General features: G+C 37.8%; 1 protein-coding gene across 4 annotated transcripts in view; it reads left to right on the forward strand.

Annotated features, from left to right (window-relative positions):
• Positions 1 to 20,003, forward strand: part of LOC136709365 (protein unc-13 homolog C-like) — a 245,897-nt gene that overhangs the window by 86,781 nt on the left and 139,113 nt on the right. For all 4 annotated transcript variants that reach the window (XM_066684518.1, XM_066684520.1, XM_066684519.1 and 1 more), the window contains 3 exons: positions 1,913 to 1,981; positions 9,336 to 9,425; positions 13,271 to 13,399. In XM_066684518.1, the coding sequence (XP_066540615.1) occupies positions 1,913 to 1,981; positions 9,336 to 9,425; positions 13,271 to 13,399 (288 nt within the window). The remainder of the gene's footprint in view (positions 1 to 1,912; positions 1,982 to 9,335; positions 9,426 to 13,270; positions 13,400 to 20,003) is intronic.

Below are 20,003 nucleotides of genomic sequence, written 5' to 3' on the forward strand. Positions count from 1 at the left end.
CTGTGGAAGAGTTGGATGGCTGGGTGGATGCAATTTTGTGTATGTTTTTGGATGTATAATGTATATAGATGTTGGATTACTCCATTTAGGTGAACAATCTAGGTCCAAAAGTAAAAATCCTCTTCATAATCGCCATAGGGATTTAGATTTTATCCAGCCAATGTACACATACTGAGACTGAGCAGATAGTGATAAAGGTGATGAGGTTTAACTATATATCTCTAGTTAAAGCCTTGAATCAGTCATTTCACAAAATCCTCAATTTATTCCATTTTACTTCATAAAAAAATCCATTACCCATAGTGACTAAATCAAGTTCCACTAAACAGCTAAGCAAGATAAAAAAAAAATATGAAGATCTAGAATCCAAAGTTATAAAATAGCAACATACTACGTGCTCAAAAAGTACAATTTGTCCAACTGCAAAATAATAATTAAAAACAAAAACACCTACATGCCCATACCTAAAAACAACACAGGTAAATACACACTTGAAAAAGTGTTGGTTAACGGTTTGGAAAGTGTATGGTAGAAACAATTCACAGTTCTTTAATTTTAAAGCTAGTTTAAAAATATTATTGACAAAGCTAGGTTTATGTCTTATGGTAATGTCATGTTTGTTCTTGGTAGTTTTTCTGTGGATTATTGTATTGTTCATATTGTAATGGGAATTAAATCACATGGATTGAAATTTTGGCCATATCGTCCAGCCCCACTCAAAATGCTTCACTCTAGAAATGGGACTTATAATGATCTTATGAGATTGCTGTTTTGATCCCAATTGATGCCCCAGCCATTCAAGGCCAGGCAGAGTTAGCCTCTATGAATGAGGTCATCTCAGTGTGGGTTACTGTCCATCATAGGATAGTACTGGCCATCATAGGCATTCGTTGGCTCATTGTCTGTGCAGTTGGTTTTCTCCTCCAGTTCACCGAGCTGTACATTGATGCTGTGTTTAGCAGCAGTTTGTAAAAATGTGTGACTTTGCTTATCTTGGAGGTGTCACATGTTTGCTTTCTCCCTCCAGGTTGGTGGCATTGTGTGTGAGGCAAATTCTCTGTTAGGTATTAAATTTACAAATGATTGTTTTAAAACTAGGCATAACATTTCTTACGAAAAGCTTGCTTGAATCTGATTTTGCTAATGTCAGATGAGAGTTTGAGCACACAGTTTTAACAGAGGTAATAATGAGTCAACTCACAGTTTTTCAAGTCGTAATATAATGCCCAGATACATTTTGGTTCACAATATGTTTTAGTTTGTGTTTAATGTGTCATTTGGCTGGACAGATCAGACTTCAGAAATGACCCTCATCTGTAAACACACTTCACGCACCAGCAGCATTCCATTCATTCACTATTTGCCTCTTCAACTTTACATAAAGTCAAATAAAATTTTAAAGCTTCCTCTAAAATCTGAGGACAAACAGTAGATACTGAACAGCCATTTACACAAAAGGACTCCATTTTATGTGTAAAAGAATGCGTGTAGAGATGCTAATTCTGAGACAAGATTGTTAGACAGAAACAGGCATCTTTTAAATCTTAAGTAGAGTAAACATGATCTTGCAGCTCTATTTTGAGTTATCACTCTTTAGAGCAAGTGGTGTTTAGATCCAAGTAGGCTGAGATGGCTGGCCCCCTTGACATAAGTTCCAAATGTTGCCCCTGGTAGATAAAGAGTTATACACTGACTGAATGGATGCATTGATGAATAAACAGATTAGTGGGCGAACAATGAATAAATAAATAATAGGAGATACATTTGAAAAAATATGCATTTGAACTATGTATATAGAGTATATTAACTCCATGTACAAATATATCTACAAACTAATAATATTAATACTAAAATTGCAATTATAGTATCATAGTTTGTCCTCATGTTGTCTGATGCTTGTTTTCTTCCACAGAGGGAGAAGTTTGTTAAGCTCTTGGATCAGCTTCACAACTCTCTGAGGATTGATCTGTCCAAGTATCGGGTAAGAAAACCAAAGGTCTAAGAAAACATAAATAGTATATTAACAGTCATAATCAATACCAAAGGAAAATAATATATACGTATATTGTTTATATTTTATCATGCACTTGTTTATTGAATTGACATTTCATTGCATTTGCTTAAGGCTGCTGCCAGCAGAGAGCTGTGTGTGTTTAGACAGTGCCCTTAATTTCCTTTTTCGCCTTTACCTTTTACATTAATCACTTATTAAATAACCCAATGGGTAATAATTTTATTTAGATAAATAATAATAATTTAGATAATATTGACAAGTCATTTTTATATTACCGCATCTGATAATACATTTAATGTGCTGGAAGAACAGTTGACTTGTGATTTTGGCTGTATCCCAAATAGTGCCCTACTTCCTACATAGTGCACTTCACTGATTATAAAACCAATACCACTGTACCTAGACATTGCACTAAATGATTGATAGAGGGACGTGAAGCTTATATTAGATATAATTTTTTTTATGACCTACTCTGTGAGTAAACTACCTCTTTGCTGTGTGGAGGGAGATATTTGAGTATCATTCATTGAGAAAAACAGTGGACAATATTTTGTGTAGTAGCCTGCTGAAGAGTTTTATAGGTAGTACATAGAATTTTGTGTATAGTTTTGTTACACAGTACACAATTGTGACTCAGCCTGTTTCAGTTTAAGCACCTGAATCCACTACGTATCCTGAGCAGACCATTGTCATCACAGTCATCCTTGAGGGCAAAGTGTCCTGAAACACCCATCAATGCTCAAAATAAAGTACAAAGGTTCTAAAATAATATTTGATCAATATTGTATGTTGTTGAATCACCAGCTTCAAATCAGTGCTTAACAATGCATTCTATATCGCTTATAGCTACCATACCACACTTACTAAATAACTTTAAAGGGCCAGCTGAATGCTAATGGAACACATGGCAGATTATATATCACAGAGCAGAGAGTCTGAATGAGCCACGGTTCAGACATGCTAGTGACAGGAAGGCGTGCGCGCGCGCACGCAGACACACACAGATGCTGACAACAGCATCTCACAAACACACACTCACACATACACACTAACTGGGCAGCCTGCCAGGAGGTATCACCTTCACTTTAGCTGTCTGGTCCTGTGAGATGCCTCCTGACAGTAATACAATTCACATCAGCTTCTCTCCACTGTGTAGCACACACACATTTCCCTACAATCAGATTACCATCCGAACACCTCTCTTTTTCCTAAATCTAAAATAGATGAGTCTAGGACAGTGGGGTAACTGAGCACTGCCTGTCCACACCTCCACCGTTCTAGTCAGTGTTCATTTCCGCTGTTACAAAATGTTTGTTGATTATTTGAAATTTTAAGCTGATTAACAGTGCTTGTAGCTGATCCATGGTGAAGCACTATAATCTGATGCACAAAACCCACGTTTAGCTTCACAGCAGCCTATACTTTATGACTGATAATACGCTGAACGTTCTCCTATAAGGCATAGAATAGCCATAATGTATGGCGTTTTCCCATATCTTAGCAATAAATATGTTTTTTAGCCAGTTTTAATATACTTTATAGTATACTATATGATTATTCTAGTACCTCTATTTGTAAATGTACTGTATGTTTATTAAGATCTTCTTCAGTGCTTCATAGTCAGTTATATCATTAAGACATAGGCTGTGTTCCAACTGCACACTCAATAGTAATTTTAAAGTTTTTGCAATTTTTGGCTCTGTCCTAAATAGTTCCCTACTTCCTACATAGTGGAATTGACAGAAATGGTTATATATATTATTACCTACACTGTGCACTACACAGTGTGAATGGAAATGTTTGAGTTTCAGCCTTTGGAAAAAAAAATGGCAGACAGTGTTGCAACTGCAGGTGTTATGACATGCGTTGACATAGCAGCAGTTCATGTTAGAAGTCCTGTTAGTGTTAGGTGTGAACTAGGGGAGGTGTTGGGGCAAAGGCTGTTCATGAATGGAATTGCCTGGGAAAAGAATTATGACATCAGTTGTCAAAAATATTGTCTGTATGTTGTTCTGTGTCACCTTAACCTTCTGTGGGTCAGCTCAGTGGCGGTGGCTATAATTGGCTAAGGTAGGTAAAAGGAGTGGGGTGTGAGAGCTCAAAAAAAAAGAAAAAGTCCAGGCGTCTTGAGGTCTAGAGTTAGGTTCTGGGATCTGGTTTGGGACCATATTCTCTTTTAAAAGGGACTTGCTGCTTTTGTATGTGAGAAGAGAAGAGTAGGGTTGAGTAATTGAATAAGAATTTGGCCATGAAATTGCTCTGGGGTATTATTTAGGAACATGTAGTGAGGCCTCCATGTCAGCATCTCTCAGACACACATTACTACAGCTCTGTAGTGTGATACTTTTGGGGTGCTTAATTAAGTTGTCCTCTGTTTCTGGAGCAGTGGTTAAATCCACTGTGCAAGCTATAGTTCCAACTACACAACTTAACGACAGTGTTGTGAACGTTCGGTGGAACTACAGTTTTGAGAAACACCTGTGTCTTTTAACAATGGTTAATGGCTATGCAAGTTACCAATGTAGTTACCTCTATGGTTCCAATGACTGTTTTGAGAAACACTTGCATTGCAACTGCATCGTTCCAACTATGTAAGTTGCTAACGTAGTTAGCAACTATGCTTTTGGGAAACGAACCCCTGTTCGGAAAAGGCTTTGCTCGGCTCTTTTGATTTTCCACTTGTAAAATGTGCCCATGCAGACTCCCAGCTCAAACTAGCCTCTTGAACAATCTCTAAGTTACAGCAGTGGTTGCGTTTGTTTTTATCCAACTCACTGTAGTGTTTTGAAGAGTTTCGAACTCTCCTTACAACAGTGGCCGACGAAAAATTCCAGGGAGAAATCTGCAACAAAACTGACAGCTGTGAAAACTGCAAGATTCTGTGATAACTGGGGCGAGGAACTGTGTTCAGCCCAAAAAAATAAATACACAATGCATAAATACACAAGTAAAAGCATCTAATATTACCGCTGCAATTGTTGTGGTTTTATATCTTGCAGTTCCTGTTAGACACTGGGTTTGCGACATCACCTACATCTACATTTCGCGGGGGAGCTGTGCTAATGGAAAAGCGGCCAAGGAAAAACACATTGAGCGATGCCGTGAAGAGATAGGGAGAGTTTCAGGCACAGGGTTTGATTCCAATGTTGAAACTAAGGAGAGTAATCATGTTTTCTGTATCCTCTGAGTGTTGTATGACACAAAAGATGTTTAGTTCCAGTGAAGCCACTGGGCCACAAAGTGGTAAAGCCTTTACTCACTCTCACTGGCACCTAAAGCTGATTCATCGTGTTACTGTTTTGATGTTGGCAAACATCATCGCCACTCCATTAGCCTCAGTACAGTAATTAGAACTTCACAGGGGCTGGCGTAGTGAAACTGACGACCCACCGTCCAGACAGCTCCTGACACAGCAGCCGCCCACAGACAGGTTAACAGTTCTTTTATGGCTCCAAATCTCTCAGCATTCACCACAGAATTTAAGCCTTTCACTTTGTCTTTATGTAACTATCCATGCTCGGAAATCACTGACATTTTCAAATGCTCTTATCGCAGCCCAAGGGCCAGAAAATAATAATAATAATAATAATAATAATAATAATAAAGCAACTCCCTGTGGACGATTAGAGGGAGGAGGAGGGTCCTGATGCTGCATGTTCTTCTTTCTTGTATGTGAAGGCCCTTGAGGCTCCCAGGGTGATACTATATGGTGGCTGACGCTTTTCCCTCCCTGTGCTTTTTTTCACGCTGTCAAGTTAATATACATTACAGGAGAATGAGCTCATGAGTTTATGACTGAGGGTTTCATTTCCTTAACACGTGACGATTTCTTCCTCCACACTAAACGCTAATGTGTTTTCAGTTTCAGGAGTGACAGCAGTATATGTACATGTTTTGTACCTGGATTGGGTGAACCAGGGGGGTAAATAAATATTGTAATAACTGAATCATCCATTCATACATTATCTGTAACCGCTTATCCAATTCAGGGTTGTGGTGGGTCCAGAGCCTACCTGGAATAATTGGGCGCAAGGTGGGAATACACCCTGGAGGGGGCGCCAGTCCTCCACAGGGCAACACAGACACACATTCACTCACACCTACGGACACTTTTGAGTCACCAATCCACCTACCAACGTGTGTTTTTGGACTGTGGGAGGAAACCGGAGCACCCGGAGGAAACCCACGCGAACACGGGGAGAAAACACCAACTCCTCACAGACAGTCACCTGAAGCGGGAATCGAACCCACAACCTCCAGGCCCCTGGAGCTGTGTGACTGCGACACTACCTGCTGTGCCACCATGCCGCCCTATAACTGAATCAGAATTAGTTTATTAATTTTATTTCACAAAATCTATTTCTTTGTGTTGGTATCACTGTAAGTACAAAATATACACACCATAATCTCTCTGCAGATATGAGAATGCACTGTAAATAGAGACAGAAGTATGAAGAGGTGCATGTAAAAAGGATGTGTACTCTATTTATTCCTGTTCTGGCATATGTTCCAAAATTTGTATACAAACCTGGTAGTAATTAAATAACTAAATACTCTAAAGTTAACACATTCTTGCTGTCAGATATAATCTCAATAGTAAAGCAGGATGCTTTAGAGCAGTAACAACTCAGCTTAAGGTTACTCTTTGTTTGTAGGGCTACTTCACGGTGAAATGCCGTGAATCATAGAGGCGTTTGTATCCATGGAAAATAAAGAAAATAAGTAATTTGATGAAGCTCATTCCAATCATTTTGCAAGCCTACACACACACATACACACACGCACACACACACAAAAAGTGACATTCGGAATTGTGCATTCGATCCATGGTTTGGATGGCATTATTGTGTTTAAAGAGCCCAGTATCGTTCCTTTGTGTGTACTCACATATTCAGGACAAGTGTGAAAACGTCCTAGATGCCCCTAGCACTGGGTTGTGAAGCAGTGGAAATTTGTTATCTGAAGTCCTGGAGCTCCATCCAGTACCTTTCAGATGAGTTGTGATCCAAAACTCATCATCGACTATCTAAATTCAGTGTCTGAAAATACTCATGGTCATTTGGCTGCCATCAGATCCTCACAGCAACGTTCCAACCATATTTATATCAAACAAAGTAGTACAGGTCCTGCTTCTTGCCAAAAATGCCAAGACTGCCAAATATCATTTTATAACCCAATAATTCATTTACTTCAAATGGATTTTGGAAAACGATTGCCTTGACTCCATTTTCCAAAATGTGATTCAATTGTCTTAACCTTAGCCTAGGCCTAATTTAATTTCTTAATGCAGACATGATATCATTTTATTGATTCCAAAGGAAGCACAGTACTATACGTGTTACAAAAGAGCAGACATATGACAGTTAGATTATACATCAGAAATCACCAAAGTACTATTTACTCTAGAATAACACAAGTAAGATACTCTTACTTACTCTATGTGTTGCACTAATATAGATACCAAGTAATAAGACAATAAAAGTGAGATTAGTTTATATACATCACAGTAACAAGAGCAGCAAAAGCATTTATATAAAATGTTTCTTGCTGGGATCTTTGAACGATTGGGATGTGAGATTTACATCTGTTTAACAGATTTAACAGCAGCTTATTTTATAACCATAGTGTCTGTGGATGAGACATTAGTAGAAATGCCAGTTCTGATGCCAATGTCTAATAAGTCAATTTATTTTTCTCTCATCCAGATAAATCTTCTGCAAATTCTGCCAATGCAATTTTAATTTAGATATAAATTATGATTGGACTTGGAAATGGGTCAGAGACAGTGTGAGAGAGATACAGAAAAAGAGAAGGATATATAGAGAGAATGGATATGTGAGTGTGAGAGCAAGAGAGATGCATGCAGAAGCATACATTTACTTAAGTTAGAGTCTTTCCTCCAATACTTCAATGTTTCAAACTCAGGTTTTAAAAGAAAACTAGGTAAGCCTTGGTATTTTTGCTCCTGCCCCCCACCCCCTACAGTTGTAGAGTACAATTAATTTATACAGAACAGTCCTGAAATTGAGGGTAAATGAAAGGGTACTTTCCTTCCCTCCTCCAAAAGTTATATAGTGTAATTTCTGCAGTGCTGAACCCAAAGTAGTCACGACAGAGGCCCTATTCTCTCTGTTACAGTAAATTTCACTTAAAATTACTACCTAGTGTTCTTTTAAATAAACAAGAGTGCACACCATACCCACTATGAACAACACATCAGCCTGAAGTCTTTCACTTTTTTAATACACAACATTCAATCATTCATCCATTGACTGTAACCGCTTACCCAATTCAGGGTCACGGTGGATCCGGAGTCTACACGGAATCACTGCGCAAGACACACACTCAAACTTTCACTAACACACCCATATGTACACTTTGGAACAGCCAATCCACCTAGCAACGTGTGTTTTTTAACTGTGGGGTGAAACCCACGCAAGCATGGGAGAACACACCAAACTTCTCACAGTCACCTGCAGTCAGGCTCGAACCCACAAACCCAGAACCCTGTAGCTGTGTGACAGTGACACTACATTTGTATCATTGTGCTGCCCTAATAAACAAAAATTATATATAAATATATATTTAAAATATGCTTTGCTGAAACAGATTAGTCACTCATTATGACAGATTTATTTTTATTATATATTGTTACACTTATTTAGGCCTGTTTGTCTCTGCTAATGTAATGTTAGTAAATATATCATGCTTTGGATGAGTGCTTTATATTGAGATCTGTTTCTTTATATCTATAGTTTGCGTAGACATGCCATCCAGTCATGCTTGCTGCCTGTCGGCTTGGGGAAGGACACTCCAGCCCTTGGCTTTGACTTGAATGCAGCATGTGTGACGGCAACGAGTTTATTTATTTATTTATTTTTATTTTTATTTTTTTTTTTTTTGCGGTGTGCCCTTATCATAATAGGACCCCTGGGCATTTGCTGAAGCATATGGCCATTGGAATCAATCTTAAGTGTGTTTTGAGGCAATGGGTTTTCATTTCTTTTATTGGAAACATGCTGAATTTATTGTTCATATTAAAATATGAGGGTGAAACAGATAGAAATTAGTTTTGAAAATGCTGGAATTTTTGATTATTATCAGATATTACATTATTATGAATTTTATATAATATTTTAATGTGGACAATCCAGAAGTAGGCTGATATTCATTGAGAAACCATAAAGCTTAAGGCCACCGGAATACTACAAAAGACTCATTAGAGAGAAAGAGAGAGAGTAATAATCTGATAGAAGTGATCTATCTGTCCTTATCTGGTGTGTGTGTGTGTGTGTGTGTGTGTATGTGTGTGTAATTACAGGACAATTTCCCTGCTGGAAACCCAGAGAGACTCCAGGACCTGAAATCCACAGTGGACCTTTTGACCAGCATCACCTTCTTCAGGATGAAGGTACACGTACATATAAACACACACACACACACACACACACACACACTCTGCCTTGACTGACATTCACTGTAATGAAGTTTTCTCAGTGATGTCCAGTCATAGTGAATTTATCTCCTCTCATCAGTGACAGACATCAGTATTCTAACTCACACTCTCTCACGCGTATTGTTGTGAGGTGACAGTAGTCTGTACAGTACCTCACACTCAGCTTGAGTCTCAGCACCTATAAAGTACACAGTCCAAAATTTTGTAGACACCCTTTATAATGAGAGAATTCACCTTCTTTTAGCTGCACCCATTGTAGACACTAATGCTCAGATATAAACATATCAGGTGGGCAATATGGACCTACAATAATATCACAATTGTTCTGGATATTTTTGCAATAACAATATTTTTGGTGATATGACAATTTGATGAACATAAAATTACATATATATTTATAAGAAAAAACAATAAAAACCAGCAAACAAAAATTTACTTTAATTTAATTTAAGTTTATAAATTAAACTAATTAAAGTAAATAACAAAACAAATAGAAAAAAAATGAGGCTATGCTGACTCAGTGTCGTCTGTCTGCTTGGATTAGAGCTCATATTGGCTCTTGAGCTCTCCTCTCAGCATTTTTAGCTTTCCTTGTACTCACCTGGGTGCATCTGCCTGAGGTGGTGAAACAGATTAGTTGGGTTTCCCCCTTTTGTGTGACAGACTTCTTTAATATTGCACACTTTTGTAAGCAGACCACCTCCACACGGCCAAAGGCACTCCCCTTTTTGGAACAAACTCCTCCTCAGAGCCATTTAAGCCATACTTGTTGCTACTACCTGAATGAGTCATGGAATAAACATACATGGTATTATGCCTGACATCATTGCATAAACAACTTAGAATATCACAGTTATCACAATATGGATTTTTTAAAAAAAAATGTAAAAAAGTCTACAAATATTATTTAGTATGATACAGTATAGAACAGCCCTAAAAACACCGTGTTTAATCTCCAAAAAAAAACGTTTAGGGAAATGGGATGACCTGGAGCAGCTGCACATGAGCCTAACGTGACTCCAGTTGTTGGCTACAGAGACGTTTTTGTCTAATACTGAAAGTATCAGATAACTTACTGAAAATAACATGTTAGAGAGCATTTTAAGGCCTGAGAATGTGCATCTAGTCATTTCAAGTCCTAAGGTACACATCACGATATAATAAATGTCTAAAAGGGCATTATATTGATCGTTAATTCATTCAGAACTTGGTGGTTAAATGATTAAATGTATTAACAAATGTGATGAAGCCAACAGACTTAATGTTGACTGATGTTAAGTCAGAGAAAATGAGGTCAGTATTTAACAAGATCTGAGGTTTAACAATATAGATGTATGTGGGCTCACTATTTTGCAAACAACAGGTCATTGTTGCCCTTTCTATCTGTGAGTTATAAAAATGTTTTAATGACATTTAATGATATTTACAACATGATTAATAACATTAATACACACATTTTAAACTAGTATAACCCTTTATAAGTGTTGACTTATTCTAAAGTGGTAGTTTAATAAGAAATGTTGGAACAGCAAGGGTCATCAAACAGTTGACTGTGTGCATTCATTAAAGACTGGTGGGTAGGATTGGCTGAGTTTGGATTCCCCTGTTAACCAGAGCTAGAGTTTCAAAGCATGAGGGAGATGACCTGAAAACAAAGTAGGCTGCAGAGCCATTGGCATTTCAGCAGTCATTACACACACACTGCTCTGATTTCCTTGGTATTAAACCAAGTATGTGTGCATTCTAGGCATGGAGTGTGGTTATATAAGACTGGAGCAGAGTGACAGAGACAGTAAATGTTCATGAAGCACAGTCAGGAAGGACTCTTTAAGGAGGGCACACACACACACACACACACACACACACACACATGAATAATAACATTGATTGTCCCATTACAGTGGTACCTGCCAAGTGATCAGATATTTTAACAATCAGTCCCTGAAGGAAAAATGGCTTAAGGGTCTGTGCAGCTTTTATTAAAGATGTAAATGTAACTGGGTCTGAGCATCTCCAAAATATTGGGTGTTGTGAAGTGGTCCCAGTATTAAGTGGTTTCGAGCTGCATCCCAATTGTGCAATTAATACTAATTGCACACTTAATACTAATTCTAACTACAGTTTGAGTATGTAGAATAGCTGGACAATATTGTTCCATGATATGTTGGGAAATGGAAATGGATGAGCTTCTCACATCAGGGAATGGTCTGTGCCCTATTCCCTATGTAGTGCACTTAACAGATTTTAAAACTAATGCTATTACACTCACACAGTGCACAATATATTAAACAGAGGGATGTGAAGCTTATCACAAGGTTTTATTGTATGATATACAATGCACTAATGTAGTGCACAAACCAATATTTAATGACCTACACTGTGCACTACACACTGTGGCTGGAAATAGTTGAGTTTCAGCCTTTGGAAACAAATGGAGGACAGTGTTGCAGTTTGTTATGGTGTACCTTGTCATGACAACAGCTTATCACATGAGGGGTGCCCAAGGCACATTGATATTTGAGGGGAGCAAAGGCTGGCTTGTCTGTTCAGTCCATGTCTTTTAATGTGTTCATTTAATTTTAATGTAGTAACTCTGTTGTAAAGCATCTCTGTGAATATTTCAGACCTGTAATACACACACACACACACACTTTTTTATGGTCACTCTCTTCACATGGCAATTTTGTTTATTTGCATTGAAAGTGTTTGTTTGCATTGAAAATGCCTATAAAACTTATTAATGAGTGACATCACACTGTGTGTGTGTGTGTATGAGTATGTGCGCGAGAGAGAGAGTGAGAGAACGAGAAAGAGAGTCATTGAGCCGTGGCTGAAAGGCTCCACCCACAGAAAGAACCCCACAAGGCACACAGTAAAAACTCACACTGTCACAATGCATTATGGGTAATGGTGATTCTTGCTTCCTACAGTGGCTGCTCTTAAAGACCACATATACACACACACACAAGAAAACACAGAAAATAGAGCATTCTTTACGCAAGAGGAAGCACAAAATATTCACACTGAGACTCTTCCTCATCTAAGGCAGAAAACTCCACACATTCACACTGAGAGGGAGCTCATAAATCCTCCCATTTAAGTTTTAACTTAATTGCACTTACAAATCTAATTAACAGGATTTTCTCCTAATTCTGCTTTAGAAGTAGCTTTACACTGAGGCTATGTCATGAATTTATAAGCATCATGTAAGAAAAGCTGATATTGTGTGTACATTTTACATGGCATTGATGCAATGGTTTATAAATATGCCTATAAAATAGTATTTCGTCTAAAGAAAAAAAATTGTTTGTGTAATTTGCTCAGAAAAGCAGCACAGACTTTACTGTGTACTAGGTTAGGGGGCATATTATAAAAATCAAGTGCTTATGTATATTAACTTGGGTCTCTAGAGCGCCTACCATCCTGCAAATTAAACAATAACAATTTTGAATTCTCCAGGATGTAAAGGGAAACAAGCACAACCATGTGCTTCCAGATTCAGTGAACTGAGGTTTTAAAATCCTTACAATTAACTGACTGATGCACCGTTTCTCATGTAGAGTACCAACATTTTACAATAGTCCCATTTCCTCCTCTGGGTCTAGAACAAAACAGACATAAAGGGTGCACATACAATAAGAGACCTGTTTAAATATGGTGAAAACAAGAATGGAGAAGTAAGAAAACAGGGCTAAAGTCTGCTCCTCACTTCTGAGCTCTCACTCTGAACTGAACTGTGGCTTGTTCTCATTTAAAGGAACAGACATTGAAACTGATTGTTCTGAAAAATTCTTTATCAGGTTCAGGAGCTGCAGAGCCCCCCCAGAGCGAGCCAAGTGGTAAAGGACTGCGTCAGAGCCTGCCTCGACTCAACGTACAAATACATCTTCGACAATTGCCACGAACTCTACAATCAGCTATTGGACCAGGTACACACAATTTATTAAACAGCAATAACTACTATAGATTTTAAGGTGGAAAGAAGAGCTGTATAAAAAGAGTAGGTTTGTGAAAAGGAAAATGATGAGAAAATAATCTTGCTGGCTGTATATATCCATTTCAAACGTGTCGCTCAGAGACTCTCTGAGCTGTGAGTAAAGGCTGTGTCCAAATGAGGAGACATCTTTGTCTCAGCCTACGATTTCTACTGTGTAGGGACTGGTTGTTGGACTGTTTTGACTTCATTTTATAAAATGGAAAGGAATGAAGTAAAACTGTCCCTACTGCAATGTTTTTCGCCATACCTTTCCATGAAAATTATGTATTTATTTACTTGTTTATTTAAATTAAATTTAAATTTAATTTAATTTATTTGTTTTCGTTCAGAAAATCCTGAACGAAAATAACCTGCTTTAAAACCCTTATTTGCAGGCTGTATTGCTGCTCACATTGCTGCTCCTCGCTAGCCTCACTCTCTAAACCCTACATATGTTCTGCCGCTAAAAGTACAGTGTATATATGAGTTAACCAAAGATACATGTAGGTGGCCTAATTTCAGGTCTGAAGCTGACAAAATGAACCCTTTGTTGTGAGTGTTAGGCTGTTTTAATGCGTCAAGCTGTTTTAGGCTTCATTCATACAAGGACTTTAATGTTGACAAGCCTGAAGTGGGGGTTTTCCGATGAACAGTGCTGGAGAGTCTGAATACAGGTGGAGTTGCATTTATCGGTAGCCTACATTTAGCCAAAACAACAAATATCTGAAGTGTATATAACAATTGGCAATTTAAAATAATGACAAAAAAAGAATCATAATAATAAAATTGACCCACAAGTTTATATCCTGACTTTGGCTGTATGCTTCTCTGAGTATTTTATGTTATTGTCATTTAATATGGAACGTCTACAACGGACAGATTCTATTAATGATTTTAAAACATTTAAATACAAGCATCACATTACAATCAACCCTCAGAATGACGTATGTGTTTGTGTTAATCAGCGTATTGACAGACGGGCCCTGACCCATGCTCAGCTTCTGATCATTAAAATCTCTTTGATCCCTCCCTTTACATCAGGCCTGACGACATGATTTAACACAATCCACACACACAGCATATATTGCTTCACTGTGGTAACTCTGAGCTGCACAAATGCCCAGAGCTGCTCTACTGCCCACTGCAACAAATGACATCATCTTTCGTGCAGAAATCATAAAGCTACCACAAAGCTTCCGTCCCTTTATTTGATTTCTTACTCCCTTGAGCTGTTTTTTCTGTGTCCTCCAACACTAATCTGTTTAGCAAAAAATGTTTAGACTTCACTCAGATTACACCCAGAAGAACAACCAGGAGAAAAATCCTTCTCATAGCACAGCCAGACATTTTTATATGTTGTGCTTTGTTGTGAAAATAGTAATTTTGTCGTTTTTCACTGTATGAAAAAGCTATCTGCTTTTAGTGTTGTTCGAGCATGTCTTAATAAATGGACCAGTTATTCAAATTTACATGCAAAACAACAACATTTGTTAGCTAAGATAACTGGCTGTTAGTGTCTTCTTCCCAGCATGCGGCTCTTCAATGCTTTATTTTTTAAATTTTTTAATTTGATTTCATTTAATTTATTTATTTCCCTCATTCTTGGTAGAACAGTGTGACTGAGGAGGGTCCTTGTTAATGAGGAAATTTGATATAAACTTGGGTGCATTAACAACCACAACTCCACCACACTCTGACAAGAGGAACTCTGTGATCAGAAACAGAGGCTAGAGGATGGTCAGCACACACTAACCGTCTCTAACTGTACACCGGCAAGGTGGAGTTACAAAGGCGGGTTTTCTGATAAAGTGGCCACTTGAGAACAAATTTTACGCACCCTCAGGCTATTTTTCATTTCCACAGCAGCATACACACACTTACACACAACCCCATTTTCATCTGTATTCAAAAGAAGTCACAAAATCATCACGCGACGTGAGGGGGAAAGAGCCACAATAGGGGAAGAAAATGAGTCTTGAAATTCGTACACACACTCCACACACTCTGTTCCCATTTGCATTTGAATGTTCTATTGTCTGCTCTCATCCCTGAGTCTCCCTGATACACCCATACACTCCACATCACACTCACACATATGCACACATGCACACACTCTTAGCCCTCTGAGTCTTAGAGGGAGGAAAGCCAACGAGAGTTTAATCTCTCAACCAGGAGAATTCATCCCAGAAAATCAGATCCATTGATTTTTTTTTATTTACACCAACCCCACCCCCGACACCCCAAAAGCATGAGGAAAAGATGACAGCAGCACTGTTTAAATAAAGCAGATATTTTAGTCATTGGGAAGATATTTATAAAAAACAATTTGTACATTTACACGGGGGGCCACAATGATCCAAATTAACATAATTGGAAAGAAAACTATTATGACTAAACTAAAAGCTATAATGCAGGCTCTGATAGAAAGGTGTCTGAGCACAGTGCATTGCCACATGCTGTGTTTGCAGTTGCATGGCCATAGACAGGTCAGAAGTCCCAAGCTATTATGTGGACTGCTGTTTGTTGTTTATGTGAGGAAGAGGTCAAACCACTATTTATAGGACAATGTAATTATAGGTAATATAGGACAAAGGCAAATCAGTGGAGGGAGTGTGATGCTTTGGAAACCATGCAAGGCCCCACCTAAATCCTATCTGCTAATAGCAAGAATTAAAGGATTTGCTCCTGACCTGCTCATGTCAAATATTTCAGGACAGCTTCAGAGGTCTTGTGGAATCTATACTGCAACAGGTCAGAGCTGTTTTGGCAGAACAAGGGTGGACTACTCAGTAACCAATTGGTTTTAATGTTATGGCGGTTTTGTATATGTTCAGTTTCCACAACTTAAGCTTGGTTGGAGAACAGAAAGTGTCCCTAACATCTTTAAGCCTCTATCTTGTATCGACTGATATAACCATTAAAATATTTCCCCTTAGTATTGGGTAATAAAAGGATCTTGATTTGTTTCATGATGATGATGGGCAATAGAGTTCTATTTCACAGAGATTTTATTGCCCATTAGCACTGCCAACGGAAGCAGCCTGATCATGCAGCACACTATTAGGCACGTATACACATGCTACTACAGTAAATGAATATATGAAACCATATGAACATGAGAACGTAAAAATAAGACTGTAATATGCTTAATTCAAGTGCTTGTGTGTGTGAATGAGAAATGTGTTAGTCTCTTGTCATCTGTGTTTGGAGCGTACATTTTTTGCACTACATTCATTTATGATGGTGTGCTGTCCGTGATGAGGTATGGCAAACCCCTCGCAGAAATTTGGGCAAGTATAATTTCCACTTGTAGATGGGCTTTTCTTCAGTTTTCTTCAGTATTTTTCCTTATGTGCAATGTTGTTTCCTCACACTGCTTGACACACAAAATTTTTCCCTGCTCACAACAGTTTGAATTAGATCTGACGTCATAGATCAGACTGCTTCTCTTTGCAAAAGGGTTAGTAGATTTTTTTTGCAGCAAACAATTTAGTTTTCCCACTGCTTCAAGCCTGACAATGGGTTAAGGGCAATACGCTCAGAGTTCAGAACTTGCTTATGGTTAGGGTTTTTTCTCTTTTTTTTTTTCTTTCAATATTTTTAGTGCACAACATGTAGATAACAGATTACTTTTTTATGGTAAGAAAAATTTTTAAAGTGAGTTTCAAAATTATTTACATTGTTCCAGTGATATTTTGTGCAATTTAGTAATTTACATATTATGTGCATGCATATTTTGTTCTGATACAAAAAAATCAAATATGGTGTATTAAAGAACATTTGGTGTATTCAGTCTGCAATTTTTAGCAAGCTGTAAAACTGGAAGCTTGCGGTGTGGCAAAATTTATATTGGGATAAATATCTTGATTGGGTAATATATAAAAAAATATAACAATTTTGGTCATATCGCCCAGCTCTGTTCCACCCTGTAATCCTTTCTACATATTTGCTAGGACACAGTCAGCTCATTGAGTGTGAAATGTTATGATTAATTGGAGCTGGTAGTGAGGAATGAGGGATGAAAAAGAGTGGTAAGAAAAACTATTTATACTATTTATAAAACAGACTAATATCGTAGCTGTGTGTACAACACAATGCAAACCACAATAAAAGATAGCAATAAAAAAACAATTTATGAGCTATTCATAGAGGGTTTTCAGTAGTATTTATGATGGATGTGTGTGGTTAGCATTGTGTATAGGGAGGGACAGAGCTTGGAGGAACTGGAAACAAAAAGAGAAGGTGTCTGACTGCCGGAAGCTGAATATTTTTATGGAAAAACATGGAAAAAGCCCTTTTCTATTTTCGTTGGATCCCCGTTTGTGATTATGATGATCACAGATCTCTCTCTTTCTCTCTCTCTCTCTCTCTCTCTCTCTCTCTCTCTCTCTCTCTCTCTCTCTCTCTCCTCTCTTTCTCTCATTAGCAGAGATAGTTTCAGCAGTATAATCATGACGCTGAGGGGATAAAAATATCATTATTACATAAAGGAAGCAAAATGTTAAACACTGTGATATTCAGATATTCAGAGCAGACACAAAGAGAGAGAGAAGGAGATGGGAGAAAATAAAGAGTGTGAGGAAAACGAGAAAGGAAGAAAAAGAGGGATGGAAATGGAGAGACAAAGAGAACTGAGGAATAGAAGAAATAGTGAGAGAAAAAAGAACAAAGATGCAGAGAATTAAGATAAAGAATAAATAAATAGACAGAACACATACAAGAAACAAGACAAAGTCAAGAGACAGTTTGAAGAGAAATTCTAAGAAAGATAGAGATAATGAGTATAAAATGAATGTGAGAAAAGCATAAGGGTACGCAAGAAAGAAAAAAATGGGGAGAGAGAAACAGAGTGAAAAGAAAAGGAAAGAGTTAGAGACACAGTGAAAGGGAAATAATGAGAAAGGGAGTGAGGGAAAAGGGAAGAGAGCCGGAGACAGGTCAGATAGGAAAATAGAGAAAGGCAAAGAGTGAACAGAAAAGGAAAGGAAGAGAGACAGAATGAAGAGAAAAGGAAAGAGGAATGGAAATAAAGGGAGCAGCAGAGAGTTTGAAGAGAAAAGGAAAGAGTGAGGAAAAGAGAAAGAGAGAGGAAGAGACAATGATGAGAAAGGGGAAGATAGAGAAGAAAAAATGAAAGAGACAGAGGATTAAGGGAAAGAGAAAAGGACTAAAAGATGGAGAGAGGAAATTGAAAGAGAAAATGAAACTGAGCAAGAGACAGAATGTGAAGACTGTGAAAGGGAGAGAGTGATGAGAAAGGGAAAGAGAAGAATGAAAATGAGTGTGGGAAAAAAAGCGGTGGAGAAAGAAAATTTGGGAAAGAGTGAAGAATAAGGGAAAGAGAGAAAGGGAGTGAGAGAGAAAGTGAAGAGAAATGTAAAGGGGGGAGTGGGATTGACTGAGTAATGAGAGTGTGGTCCAGTTCTATGTAATAAACCTCTATTGAAGATGGATTATAGAGTCATGTTTGCCTCTGATTGGTTGGAACATGTCCAACATCATGAAAGCCTGTGATTCTGTGGGGTATCTTAGCAATTAAACAGCTTCAGTAAAACAGGGTGATTTTGTAATTACTTCATTCCACACACATCTGTTAAAAAAAAAAAAAAAAGCACCATCCTTTGACTGACCACCCCAGCGCTCTCAGCATGGGGTCGGTCGGCTACTTCCCAGTTCAACCTGCTCTGATCAATACAAACACTACTCAGCTCAGTCTCTGTTAGCACATGGACCACTCCTCACAGCCATCAAGGTGGTCCCATGCATTGATTAAAAAACTCCTAAAGAAAAAGTCACTTCCAAGTCCATATAGTTCACATCAATAAAATAAAACCTTACATGACAACCCCCTACCGCGACCCTGAATTGGTGAAGCAGTTACAGACAATGAATGAATGAATGATGACTCCCACCCCCAAACACTTATTTAATTGGCCAGCTTTAATGTTACCATGGCTTTTGGGCTGCTATCAATAAATAATAATAATAATAATAATAGTTAAACTTATAATATCTTATAACTACAGCAGTCTACAGCAAATATAATATTTGCAAAATTTTCTGCGATTAATCACAATGAATTTCATTAATCCTTCTTGAAGGAATGTAAAAATGTAAGCTGGGCTTTTTTGACTCCTGAGCACCCCCTACCTGCTGTGTAATTCACATTTACAGTACATGTAATCAGAGTCATGAAATCACTAATACTTCATTAGGCTCTGTAAAAATAGTATTATGGGAGGAAGTAGTGGCCAAATGTTGTAAATGAATAATTAGCGTTAAAGGGGAAAAATAAATATTAAATTCCCATATGCCTTAAAGGCAGCGTAGATGATTCTGGGGAACTGCTGTTCTCAGAGCAACTTCCTCTGCTTTGGTGTTTGCTCAGAAGCTCCATATTTTATTAATATGGAATGGTATGTTTGACTATGAAACAGGACTATAGCATGTATATGGCTGAAGTTTAAGGTTTTCTTTTTTATTTTATTAGTTTTAATTTACTGTTTGTATTACCACAGAAACTCATTTGATACTTGGGCGGTTTAGTTTTGCAGTAC

The sequence above is a fragment of the Hoplias malabaricus genome, chromosome 11 (assembly GCF_029633855.1).
Source record: "Hoplias malabaricus isolate fHopMal1 chromosome 11, fHopMal1.hap1, whole genome shotgun sequence".
Lineage (NCBI taxonomy): Eukaryota > Metazoa > Chordata > Actinopteri > Characiformes > Erythrinidae > Hoplias > Hoplias malabaricus.